This window comes from Frankliniella occidentalis, unplaced genomic scaffold (genome assembly GCF_000697945.3).
Source record: "Frankliniella occidentalis isolate FOCC.00 unplaced genomic scaffold, Focc_3.1 Scaffold182, whole genome shotgun sequence".
Lineage (NCBI taxonomy): Eukaryota > Metazoa > Arthropoda > Insecta > Thysanoptera > Thripidae > Frankliniella > Frankliniella occidentalis.
Genome location: NW_026267308.1, coordinates 186,483 through 198,735, shown reverse-complemented (window position 1 = coordinate 198,735; position 12,253 = coordinate 186,483). Strand labels below are relative to the sequence as shown.

At 43.3% G+C, this 12,253-nt stretch overlaps 2 protein-coding genes across 2 annotated transcripts in view; one reads left to right on the top strand and one right to left on the bottom strand.

The window, feature by feature from the left end:
• Positions 1-684, top strand: part of LOC113213940 (uncharacterized) — a 1,327-nt gene extending 643 nt beyond the window's left edge. Inside the window, exon 4 of the mRNA XM_052271978.1 lies at positions 428-684. Coding sequence (XP_052127938.1) covers positions 428-684 — 257 coding nt within the window. The remainder of the gene's footprint in view (positions 1-427) is intronic.
• Positions 685-4,265: 3,581 nt separating this feature from the next.
• On the bottom strand, positions 4,266-11,873 carry LOC113213938 (trypsin-1-like). Its single transcript, XM_052271980.1, has 5 exons — positions 11,424-11,873; positions 6,349-6,437; positions 5,373-5,619; positions 5,078-5,221; positions 4,266-4,463 (listed from the first exon to the last, which is right to left on the bottom strand). Exons 1-5 carry the CDS (start codon positions 11,541-11,543, stop codon positions 4,320-4,322), a joined length of 744 nt encoding a protein of 247 aa, XP_052127940.1. The 5' UTR covers positions 11,544-11,873; the 3' UTR covers positions 4,266-4,319.
• Between the last annotated feature and the right edge of the window lie 380 nt (positions 11,874-12,253).

The window sequence follows — 12,253 nt, the reverse complement described above, 5'->3', positions numbered from 1 at the left end:
TGAAAGTACCTCAGGTAACCTAAATAGCGCCAAAAATTTAGCTTTTCGCTGTATAATGCAAACTTTTTGATAGGAATTTTAAGTATTGTTAACTGAGGTAAAAGTACTACAGAGAGCCTTCGGGTAGCTGTGTTCAAAAAGGACATGGCATCAGCAGGTACTATTAAACAGAATTAGCAGTTGCATAAATTATAAAATTGAAATATTGGAGTGTTAAAAATTCTGTGTTCCTCTGCCTAGCAGTGGCAACTTCGGAGGAGACGAAAGGCGATCTTACCTTGTTGGTGGAAACCATCGAAGAACTTAATGAAGGAATTGACGTAGGTGACACACATGCAGGTAATTTGACTACACATGGCACATTGTATCGTGTTTTCGTAATGCAAAATGCAGGTATTTCATTATTTCTGACATTTTACTTTCAAAGTCTGTCCTCCAGTTGGCGAGAAAGACAGAAAAGAGCCTGGCCTGTCATTGATTCTTGATGGAGAAGACGACATTTTTAAGCTTTGCATGACTCCATCAGATGGTTTGCAATCAAACAATCAAGATGCCAACATCCCCCAGTCACCATCAAAAAAGAGGAAGACGAACGATCAAAATGAAGAAAAAGACGCGGTGCGCATATTGTACTCTTTAAGAATATTCTTCAATTCTTATTTGTTTTTTGGATTTTTAACCTAATGATTAACTGTGGTGAAGTTCATACCACGGTCCACTGATTTCTAAACCTGGTGTTGTAATGCAGGCTACACCATCAAAGATTCAGAGAGGTGCAGAAATTGCGACAGACACTGATGAATCGGAATATAGCACCGAAGAGTACATGAGTGAGCAACAACCTTTAGAAGATCATCAAAACAACATAATGCTGCGAAGGGAATTAACGAAAGAATTAAAAGATGAGAAGTTTGTTGCCCTGGATGATCATGTTGAGGATGATATTATCAGTATAACTAATAGTGAAGATCCGAAAGAATCAAAAGATGACAAGGTAGCTGCCTTTGATGATCATGTTGTGGATGAGATTACCAGTATAAACGGAAGTGAAGAACATGACGAGACAACCGAGCGCCCGCCGTACACAGGCCAGGGAAAAGTGATCGAAATGGATAGGGAAGAGGCTGCTTCAGAGATGAGAGCCAAGATTTCAACAGTCACGATGATAGAAATTTTTCCAAAGAATTTCAAAGGGCGTGATTCACCATTTGTAGCTACAAAGAATGGTACCCAACTAACAATCAACCATTGTGCAGATGCAGTTACTGCAAGTTCCATTGAAGGTGACACTGACATTTCACATGCCAACAGTGTTTTGAAACTAGACTTGATCTCCCAGCGTGACCAAGATGCACCACTGACTCCACTGGAGGTCAATTGTGGTGGAGTAAAATATTCAAACTATCTACAGATGACAATGAACATCAGTGCGGAGAAGAGGATTCCTGTCCTTGTGAAGAGGAGAGGGCGTGTTAATTTGTTTTAATGTTAATACTCTCGTCCTGTGAGAAATTAATTTTTTGTTACCCTAGTGATTTGAATTTAAAGTATTTTAATTTTGTAAAAAACAATATAAGTAAGGACCAGAGTGTCCAATAAAAAAATACAAAGTGGTCACCAATTTGAATGAAGAATCCCACGTGCGGCTGTCACTTTGATTGAAGACTCCTGCCTCTCATGATCGAATCTCTCCAGAAAAATGTGAACTCTAGGTTTATCTTTGCATGTCACCTTTAATTTGAAAAGTACGGATCAAGTGTCACAAATTAAGAAGAGGCCTTGTCACTGTGCTTTATGATGTAAATACATTTCCCTTACTATTTACCTTACAATAAAATAATTATAGGGAATGCAGTCTCCCTTCTTTAGCACACAACTATTTCTGACAGGCAGACCATTTTGGACCTGAGGCCATGTCGCAATTCATCACTTATTTATGAGTTATGATATTGCCACGGTCCTAGTTGAATTTTTAATCAATCTGAACTGTCTATGACCATTAACATGAGCTGGAATTTTGTTATTTTTGAAGACATCTGAATCGCTACAAATTTAAGTGAGAAGGGAAGCTATGGAGCTCTGACCGATAAAGGAACTGTGGTAAATATTTCACACTCATTCTTACATTAAGAGCTGCAGTGCAATATAGAGCCAGGAAAGATGATCACATCTAAATCAGATACGACTTAATTTAGAAACCTGACTGAATGTTGTCTACTAACTGCTTTTAGTGTACAACTAAGAGACATAATAGTAATGTCAAACCCTCTAAAACCATTACAAGACAAATTGTTTTCTAACACTTCTACAAACTTGAGAAATCTGTCCCCTTTGAGCTGCATAGCCTCCTGCAAACAACAATATATGTTGATCTATGAATGCCACGCCGTCCGGCCTGATGCAATGCCCATTTCTATGCATGGCACAAAAACTGCCCCCAAAAATTAAAGTCTGGGCCTACGTCATCGGTATGGATGTCATGAACATCATTCCAATTAAAAAATTGTAAAGCACCACTTAATTTGGGCAAGCACCTTACTCAATGAGTTAGCACGCATGACGAATAATACATGAACAGCATGTTCATGAAAAAGTCACCCTTATGGTTTTCATATTTAGTTTCGTAATGAAAACAATTTGCTTCAGACCATGGGCTAATTAAAAGAGTATCTCGCAGAAAAGTTTATTGAAATATAAAAAGTTATTGAACAGAATGTCACTGTTTCTCATTTCAAAGGCCTAAAACGTTTGAGTTTCGGCGTTGGCGTTCTTACGAGTTTCCGGTTACAATACGCGATAACCCCCAAAAATATGCCTTTCTGGCAACGGTACTAGCAGACGTTCGCGCCGTTCGCTTCTGCTCCAATCCAAGGCTGCATAAGAGGCGGCAGCGCGGGTTATCCATCTGCTGGGCGTGCTAAAGTTGGTTTATCTGCGGCGCCCTATTTGTCTATAGTGACGCTCTACATGCGACGTGTCAAATAACTGTACCCCGTCCAATCAATCTATCACCTACACGGAAAAAAAGACTTGGTTGTGGGGATCAGTTCTGTTTTGTAGGATAAATTCGATTGCTGGAATCGGAATCCGATACTCGCAAGCAGACGTTGGTTGACACGACCGGACATTTGTACGAAGAGAACATAGCTGGAGTTTGTTCTCCTCGTACAAGTGTCATGTCGTGTCAACCAACCCCTGCTTGTGCGTATCGGATTCCCGATTTCAGCTATCGAATTTAGCCTACCAAACATAATTGATCCTCACGACGAAGTCATTTTTTCCACGTCCCCTATATTCTTGGTGAAAGTACCTCAGGTAACCTAAATAGCGCCAAAAATTTAGCTTTTCGCTGTATAATGCAAACTTTTTGATAGGAATTTTAAGTATTGTTAACTGCAGTTATTATGTAGAGTAAAAGACGACGTTGTCGAAGGGACCAACCTCTGTTCGATAGGCTTGAGTCGATAGCAAGAACCGAAAAAGATGCAGTTTTCGACCGTAAGCAACCGTCCGGGAGCCCGGCGGTCGCTGCGCGCGCTGCTCGCACGCACGGTCGCTCATGCCGGCCGGGCCGGCCGCCTGGGCTGCGACCGCCCACCAGCAGTTCCTTATGGGCGGTTGGCTAGCAGCACTGACCGTCCGCTGGCCCGTGTGATGCTGTCTCTTTCACTCCGACCGTCAGCCGGTGACGGTCGGATTGAGGCGACCGTATTTCGGTTCTTGGTTGCTAGCTGCAATCGAAAATCTGATGATAGCAATGATAGCAACTAGAAGTTGGTTTTTACGATCATATACTCTAGTGCGACGCAAACAAGGAATGCTTTCTTGTTTTCACCTTCTAGTATTCGATCTTGGCAACCAGCTTTTGGTTGTAATCATCGGATTTTCGATTGCACCTATCGACTCAAGCCTATCAAAGAAAGGTTGGTTACTGCGCCAGACTTTTACATCTAATCACCAATCATTTGCACGCTCATCAGGAAAGTCGAGTACCCCTAGATCCAAATTCGATAGCTGGAATCGGAAATCCGATATCCACAACCAGGAGGCGGTTGTTACGACCGGGATTTTCAACGATTAAAATGAAGCTGGGGTTCTATTCGTAAAAGTGTCCGGTCGTCACAACCAACTCCTGGTTATGGAGATTGGCTTGTCGATTCCAGCTATCGAATTTAGCCTACCAACAACAATAGATCCTCACAACCAAGTCTTTTTTCCCGTGCAGGGCCGTAGTTCGCGTTCCTCCACATAACATGGACCGATAGTAATCCTTGTCTGATATTTATTCAAATAAAACTATGGGAACTTAGCTACTTCATCTAGACGCCTGAAGATTCTGCGATCCAACTTCTGTAAAATGAGATGCTTGAGTAGACGTCCGGGATGCCGGTCGCGCAAGGGATGCCCCAAGATACAAGGCCAACTTGGACACCGTTCGAAACTAAAGCTCCACCCGCATCTCCCTGAAAATGGACAGAATTTAGGTGTGGTTAAGGTACGGAGACCAAGAGTTGTCACCAACGAAGGCGAACGAGTTAGTTAATTTGTAACACGGACACGTTACCGTGCAATATTACGACGCTATACTTTGTAGCACCCAAAGTATAGCTTCGGAATAAACTACTCCGGTAATACTCTGTAATATCGCAATGCTTCGTAGTCTACAGAGCATCCAAATCCAACGCAATAAGGAATTCTACAATAACACAACCAGATCAGAGTGGCCGACCGCTCTCATTTTGGTGTACATGGAATATCTATGAAATATTTGTGGAATATTTGTTAGTGTGTGCATGACATATCTACATCTACACCCCTTGACTCAATTGGAACCTTACGTAGAAAAGCATGACTTTCCGATGTGTTTCTTCCTGAACGGGCATTGGTCAACAATAGCGTCTGTGTGGCGGTCAGCCAATAAATGCGCTGACGGAAACATCTCGAGCAATCATGCTTTTCTTGTTTACGTTCGAGTTGCCATGTGGCAGAGTAACCTATTTGCAAAGCGGCTGAAAACCATTTCTACGAAGGAGTTCACAAGTGCGTAAGAGACACCGACGTTACTCTTGTTACTTACCAAACATGCTCCTTTTCGCTCGTTGCCAGCTGTGCACAAGTTGCCGGTCGATATTGTCCCTGGGGTATGGATGGCAGCACATTCACTCAAGGAAATGGTTTTCAGAGAAATAGTCTGCAGAGTCCGCGAGAGTCCACCGGGAAACTGTAGGAAAAAACGTTAGTTGAAGTTATCTTTTAGGGTTGCCAAAGCGTTGGACTTAATTAACAAACATTGTTTGCCTTTGTTTGGAAAGTATTTCGTCTCCACCAGTTAACTACGAAACAAATGGGGCACAGATTTTTAAGCGACTTACGGCCTTAGAACCCCAGCCAGCCAAGAGCGCGTTGGAGCCCGGTGTTGGGTTAGCACCAGCGAGCAGAACTGGCTTCACCGCATCGGTGAAATTAAGATTCCTCTCGAGCGCCAGGAGACCGATGTCGTTGTAGTTGTTCGTGGCATCATAAAATTCGTGGACTCGTGTCTGGGAAACAGCAACAACCCGACCACCCGAATCCAGCTGGTTGCTGCCTACACGAACCGTGATCGAGGAAGGTTCAACACTGTTGGAAGAACGTTCATCAAAGTCATATTATGCAGGTAACTACACTGTTAAATGCTCACGAAGTAAATGCTTTGCAACATTACGAACGATTTTCATTCTTTGTGATCCGTGTACGTAGATTCTTAATTTCAGTCCAGAGTCGCTTACGGATTTAAAATGGAAGTGGCTTTTGTCACAGTGCGAATATTAAAACTCTGCGAATTAGGAGGGGTCAAAATTTAACAAAGGTGGAGACTTCCTCAAAGGTAGAGAGTTTCTCAGAATTCAGTTCCCTGGTATCACCAATTACAAGTTTGCCTCTCAGATAATGGCACAGGTTATTTCGATCACAACGAGCACCCCCCGGACCTATGTGAAACGAGCGGAACCATAGGCGGATCATCATTGCCAAGGTGTTTAGTACGCCCATCAAAACACTGCGTTCGGACAAGGTGCTGGTTGCTGGTAAAACAACCAACAGCCCAACCCCCCTGCCTCGCGGTTCGCTTGCCCAAAGCTTCTGTTTGCTGAGGTACTTGGCTTACGTACACTGTTTATACAGCAAGAGCTTATTTGTAGCTGCAACGTAGACTATGCAAGACAGATTTACACTGAGATTGGTCTGCTCGGTTGCAGCAAGCGTCAAAACGATTTGACAAGACCACATATTGTGTTATTTACAAACCAAAAGGGCAAGTTAAAAACGCAACAGTTTCAGTATTTTTAAAGAAGGTACGTGTTAACTTACTTTTTGATGCATTTGGCAGCTGTTAGAATCCATTTCCTCGATAAGATGGATCCTCCGCATATAAACCGACCGCCAATATTTATGGCAACCTGTACATTAGATTATGTTAAACGTAATTTGCTCCCGACCACATGTCAAACTCAAGGAAAAGAAGACGTGCCTGTTCTTGCGGCTTAGGTGAACTTCTTTCAGCCAGCCCTTCCGCTTTGAAAAAGCTATAGATCGAGAAAAAGCTTGAAAAGAGGATTTATGCAACCGCTGGGGCCCTATAAAATTTGCCCCTTAGACCTGAGAGAAAAAAATGTAACGGTGTGCTACAGTGACTTCAGCCCACTATTCTGCTTCAAATAAGAAAAAGAAAAAAACCTAAGCTTGCGCTAACGTGGAAGCAGATGATATAGCTTTAATTTTCAGTAAGTGTACCTTAAATTAGGTAACATAGAGATATGAAGGCCTTGTTTAGAGTGGCGGAGCGTAGCAAAACGCAGTGGTTGGGGGATCCATAACAAAGACAAAAGCGGTCTAAGGGGGCAAAACTTAGTTGAATTTACTTCATAGACTCAAAATTGCGTAGTACTTTATAATTTATACAAGAACCATTCTTATTGACCACTCATTTTCATTTTCCATCCTTATATATAGGCCGAAACGCAGGTAATTATAGGTCATTAGGCCTGAACAAAGGTAAATACAGGTGGGGAGACTAAGAACCTCATTTCCAGAATTAACTAACATCAGTTTGCTGACACATTAAAGGGTAACTAGGGTGTAAAAAGAGGGTTATCTAGAAGAAATTAGGCAAATTAGGAGTTATTCTGTGTCAGAATTTTTTTGCTGTTTTAGCAATTAATTGCTAAAAATATTTCATTACATTTTCATTTCATGTTGTGAAGCTATTTTCATTAGATTTTCGTAATGATATTTGATAACTTTTTCATTACGTATTGAGAAATTTCATTAGAATGGAATGAAATTTAACGATACGTAATGAAAAAGTTATTAAATATCATTACGAAAATCTAATGAAAATAGCTTCACAACATGTAATAAAAAGGTAATGAAATATTTTTAACCGTGTTAAAAACTTTGCTGTCACAGCAAAAAGTTTGCTGGCACAGCAAAAAGTTTGCTGACACAGCAAAAAGTTTGCTAACACAGCAAAAAGTTTGCTAACACAGCAGAAAGTTTGCTGACACAGCGAAAAGTTTGCTGACACAGCAAAAAGTTTGCTGACACAGCAAAAAGTTTGCTGACACAGCAAAAAGTTTGCTTACACAGCAGCAAGATTGCAGACACATCAACAACTTGGCCGAAAAGATTCTACTAAATTTACGAGTATAAAACCCCTTGAAGACCATTATGGTACCATAAATTATTCTTATCAACTTTGTAGCTCTATCTATCTTTCTTTGGATACCCGCTTTTCTGCCGCTCGCGAGTATTTGCCGCTCAGGCTTCCGGCCGGGCCTAAAGCCTTTTAAAATAGCTCCACGACGCACGACTACAACCCACCTTTCTGCTTTAAAGCAAGAAAAGACAATTGCAGTTTTTAGTTTGTACTGATTTTTGAACAGTCATAAAACTGTCACAAAACTTTCGACTTGACTCGTATTGGCTAACGCGGAACTTTGTTAGTCCACCTACTGCAGGTGCGACACCGTGTGTCTGTCCGTCCCACTAGAAGGAGATGTGCTAGAGATTTTTTAAATTTTCAGGGGATCTCGAGGTTTACTCCCAGAAAAGCAAATCCTGCCAACCACCCCTAAGGGGCTGCGAGGGGGAATCAAAGAAAACAAGCAAAAAAAAAAAAATTAGAAAAAATATTTGTTTTATGATCTCAAATTTGGGAACTCGTAAAAGTCGATTCGTTTGTCCTAAAATTTGATCCGTTTGGCTTTTGCTCTCTCCGTTTCGGCGCTAGAGGTGATTTTTCGATGAAAGTGCGCCGAAAATGACCACGCTGTGCAAAAATACGTTGAAGAGGGCCTCAAATCGAAAAACGACAGAGGAAGTACCATTCAAAACAGAACATTCTGAATCATAGTTAGTTCTTGGAAATGTCGTCTCTTCACTCGTCTCAGAGCTAGAGGTCGATATATACGTGAAACAATACCAAAAAGTCCAGTTTTAGGACTGAAAAACAATACAAGCTGAAAACTACGCTTGTTTTTTGTTTTGTTTTTTGTTCAGTTTCAAAGCAGAAGCGTGGGGTGTAGTCACGGGATCACATCGTCACCGTCCTTTATCGTGTACAAGGAGCTAATCTTAAGGGCCAGAGGCGCCCCCGAAAGCCCAAGTTTGATCGAAATATATACAGGGTGTATAGTAGGGCGTTCCATTTTCCGGATTGAAGCCACCGATCTATTCAGAACGCAGCTTAAATGAAAATGCACGTCGAGGAGTTTCCAACGACGTCGCGAAGGGCGCTGCTTTGTCAGGAACCATGCGCAAGAATGGATTTTAGGCCTTTGTCACTTTTGCGCCAATTTACACCCGACAACATTTATTTTTCCCCTGCCGCGCTGCGGACGCGCGGCCGAGGCCAGGGAGTCGCTCTCCACAGACACCATAGGGTAGGTACTTGAAGTTTGTCATGTCGCCGGTATCGCGCGGCGTCACGCTACTGTGGGCGTAACGCCTAAGTTAATACCAGTAGTTTTGCTGTAGCGGTCCTCATATTCGTCATACGTCGACTGGGTTTGCGCGAGAACGTAGCAAATAGTGAGTGTTTTCGATGGATCAACGCTAGTCGATAACATTTACCGGCATCATAGGCAAAAGTAAGAAAAGCACGCTTTTCGGCTATTCCGCCTGTCGACTAGGCAACATATGTACATTCATGCAGACAGTAGGTTGCCTAGTTGGCAGGCGGAATTGCCACCAAACGTTTTTTTTTTTTTTTTTTTTTTGACTTTTACCTTTGATGCCGATAAATGTTTTCGTTTAGCGTTGAGTCATCGATAACACTCAATACACTGGAAACGCAAGTGTGTGAATGGCGCACACTTGTATGTGTGCACTGTAAAAAAAATAGAGGGAATTTTCTCCTTCCCGCGTGGCAACGCTCCTTTGCCAGCTAGTGTTCGGTAAATTTACAGACCCAAATAGCCAGGAAATCCCCGGCCCACTGGTGGGGAAATTTATAAGCCAATGTGGTCGGGAAAGGAGTCTTTCCAACCTACCCAAGTAAATTTACTACGTAGGCAGGAAAGGAGTCTTGAATAACCCACCGTACATGGGTCGCTCATCGTTGAAAACTCCTCGACCAGTGTTTTCATTTAAACTGCGTTCTGGCATACCGATTTTAAAATGGAACACCCTAACAGTCAGGCAGGCAGACGGAATTTTTTTTCCGACCAGACGGAGTAATAGGCTTCACTAATCGCTCAGCCAACTAAGGGAGAAATAAAAGCACTGCAGCATTTCCGTTTAATGTCAAAAAGCATGTAATCTAGATCAACGAAGTCAATGTCTTGTTCTCCCTCAACTTTGATGTGTCTCATTCTTCCCCATACACTGTTAAAAATCCTATACCAAAGTACAGAAAAAGTACAGGATTCCGTACAGGATATGGTACAGGACACCCGTACTTTATTAGTGTAGTGCTCATAAGGCTCCATGTTAAAAATTCCTGTACTCTGTACTCAAAACACCGTACTTAGCAAGTACAGGAAGACCGAGAAACAAGTTGACCAGTAAAGTACTGTTCAACTCCTGTGCTTTTTGGCCCGCCCTTCTGCTTTTAAAAAAGCATTAAAGCGGGCTTATGCAACCGCTCTCGTGTGTGTCCGTCTGTCCGTCGTCCGTGTAAGAGGAAGGAGATGAGCTAGAGGTCTACAAATTTCAGGGTATCTTAGGGGTCACTTCTGGACAACGAAACGCTTGGTGCAAATCCTGGCAACCACCCCTAAGGGGGTGAAAGGGGGTAACAAAGAAATAGGGGTTGGTCCAAAAAGTAGAAAATCAAATATTTTTTTATGGTCTCCTAAGGGGTAACTCGTGAAAGTAGAGTCCTATGGACGAAAATTTCGTCCGTTTGACCCTATCTTGCACCGTTTGGGCGCTAGAGTGCTTTTTTCGACGAAATACGGCGAAAATGGCCGCGTTGCTCATAAAAACGTACAAGGAGGCGTCCAATCGTAAATTGTCAGAGGGAGTACCCCCCCAAAACAACACATTCTGAATCAGGAACTACCCTAGGATTTGCCGTATCTTTTACTGCTTCGGCCCTAGAAGTGGATATATTGAAAACAATAGCAGAAAGTCAAGTTTTAGGACTGTTTGACAAACAATATACAGTCTAAAAACTGCGCTGGTTCACCTTTTTTAGTTCTTGAGCAAAGCAGAAGGGTGGGGTGTAGTCACGGTGTTGCCCCGTTACAGTCTCTGGGCCCCCCGCCGGACGCTTTAGTTTACTCAAATATGCAAAGTGATTTAGCGGTCACATTATTTATTTGATTATGCACTTCAGTATATCGCGAGACCATGGCCTGGAAACGCAATGGTCGAGTCCCGGCCGAGGCGCGATACCAGCGAAAACAGCGTTTTTGGGGGAAGCTTATGTGAAAAAAGTATACATCTCCGGTAAAAATCAAGAAGAGATTCGGAAAGCTGATAAAATTTGCCGTGTAGTAGGCCTATTATTAAACATGATACTGCCACGAGTGCGCGGAGAAAATTTGATAAAAAACATGGATTTTTGACCCTTCATAACCTCACTCTAGCAGACGGAACTTTGTTCGTGGATTTGACCACGATAAACATTACTTTCAGGCTGAGCATATAGCCTACTACACGTCAAATTTCATCAGCTTTCCGAATCTCTTCTTGCTTTCCACCGTAGATGCATACTTTTTTCACATAAGCTTCCCCCGTTGCGGTATCGCGCCTCGGCCGGGACTCGGCCATTGCGTTTCCAGGCCCTGGAGAGACTGAAATGGTCGGGCCGAAGGCCCAACCATCGCCGCCGGCAGGCCAAGCAGGCCCGGCCCCTGCCGAACGGAGTTGCCGGTGGAGCGAAGCGGAGCTGGCAACTCCGTTTGGCGGAAGGGCGGGCCTGCTTGTTTTAAACCTACCTGGTAAGGTGCGTCTTGTATGGATGTGTCTTCACCACCCACGATGCGCGACGAAGGTGAGGCCCCGCACAGGGAGGAGACGACCAGCAGGGCACACATGCATGGTGCAAAGGACTTCATTTTCGTGAACTGCCTTGTTGGTAGGCAATGTAAAACCGCATGTGCTCCTTAAATGGGCTGTGTTTTAAAGCTCGTATCGCGTTGTTAACGCTGGTCTGTATCTATCGTTCCAGTCCAACCTGTCCGCAACCATGTTGCTGTTTCGCCGATTGATAAGCCGTTTTTCGGGGCAACATTTGTACGGGTGATCAAGAGACTACACCAAGAAAAATCGTTTCTTTCTTTCAAAATGTTTTGTCCTTTTCTTGAGGGCCAGTACGACACCGGGAAATCAAAATTACTCCTGAAACAAACTGATATCCCCACACAAAACAAGCTTGGCCCGCTCTTCTGCCAAACCAAGTTGCCAGCTCTGCTTCGCTCCACCGGCAACTCGATTCGGCAGGAAGCAAGCCTAGCTTGGCCTGCCGGCCGTGCAATCCTGATTTTGCATGGTGTAATATAGCTTTTATCGGAAAACGGGCCTGCGGCCCGTCTGAGGGGCGGCTCTTTTTAGCCCGCCCTTCTGCTTTAGAAAAGCTATCTAGCAGGCTTATGCAAACGACCTCGTGTGTGTCTGTGTGTCTGTCTGTCTGTTCCACTAGAAGGAGATGTGCTAGAGACTTCAAATTTTCAGGGTATCTTAAGGTTCACTCCTAGAAAACGAAACGCCTACGGCAAATCCTGGCAACCACCCCCAAAGGGCTAAAAGGGGGTATCAAAGAATATTG

Excerpts from the sequence above, each read along its gene's own strand:
- LOC113213938 (XM_052271980.1), bottom strand. The coding sequence starts at position 11,543 with ATGAAGTCCTTTGCACCATGCATGTGTGCCCTGCTGGTCGTCTCCTCC. Across the intron at positions 6,438-11,423 it reads TACAAGACGCACCTTACCAG|GTTGCCATAAATATTGGCGG; the intron begins GTAGGTTTAAAA and ends TCTAATGTACAG. Across the intron at positions 5,222-5,372 it reads CTGGCTGGGGTTCTAAGGCC|TTTCCCGGTGGACTCTCGCG; the intron begins GTAAGTCGCTTA and ends TTTTTCCTACAG.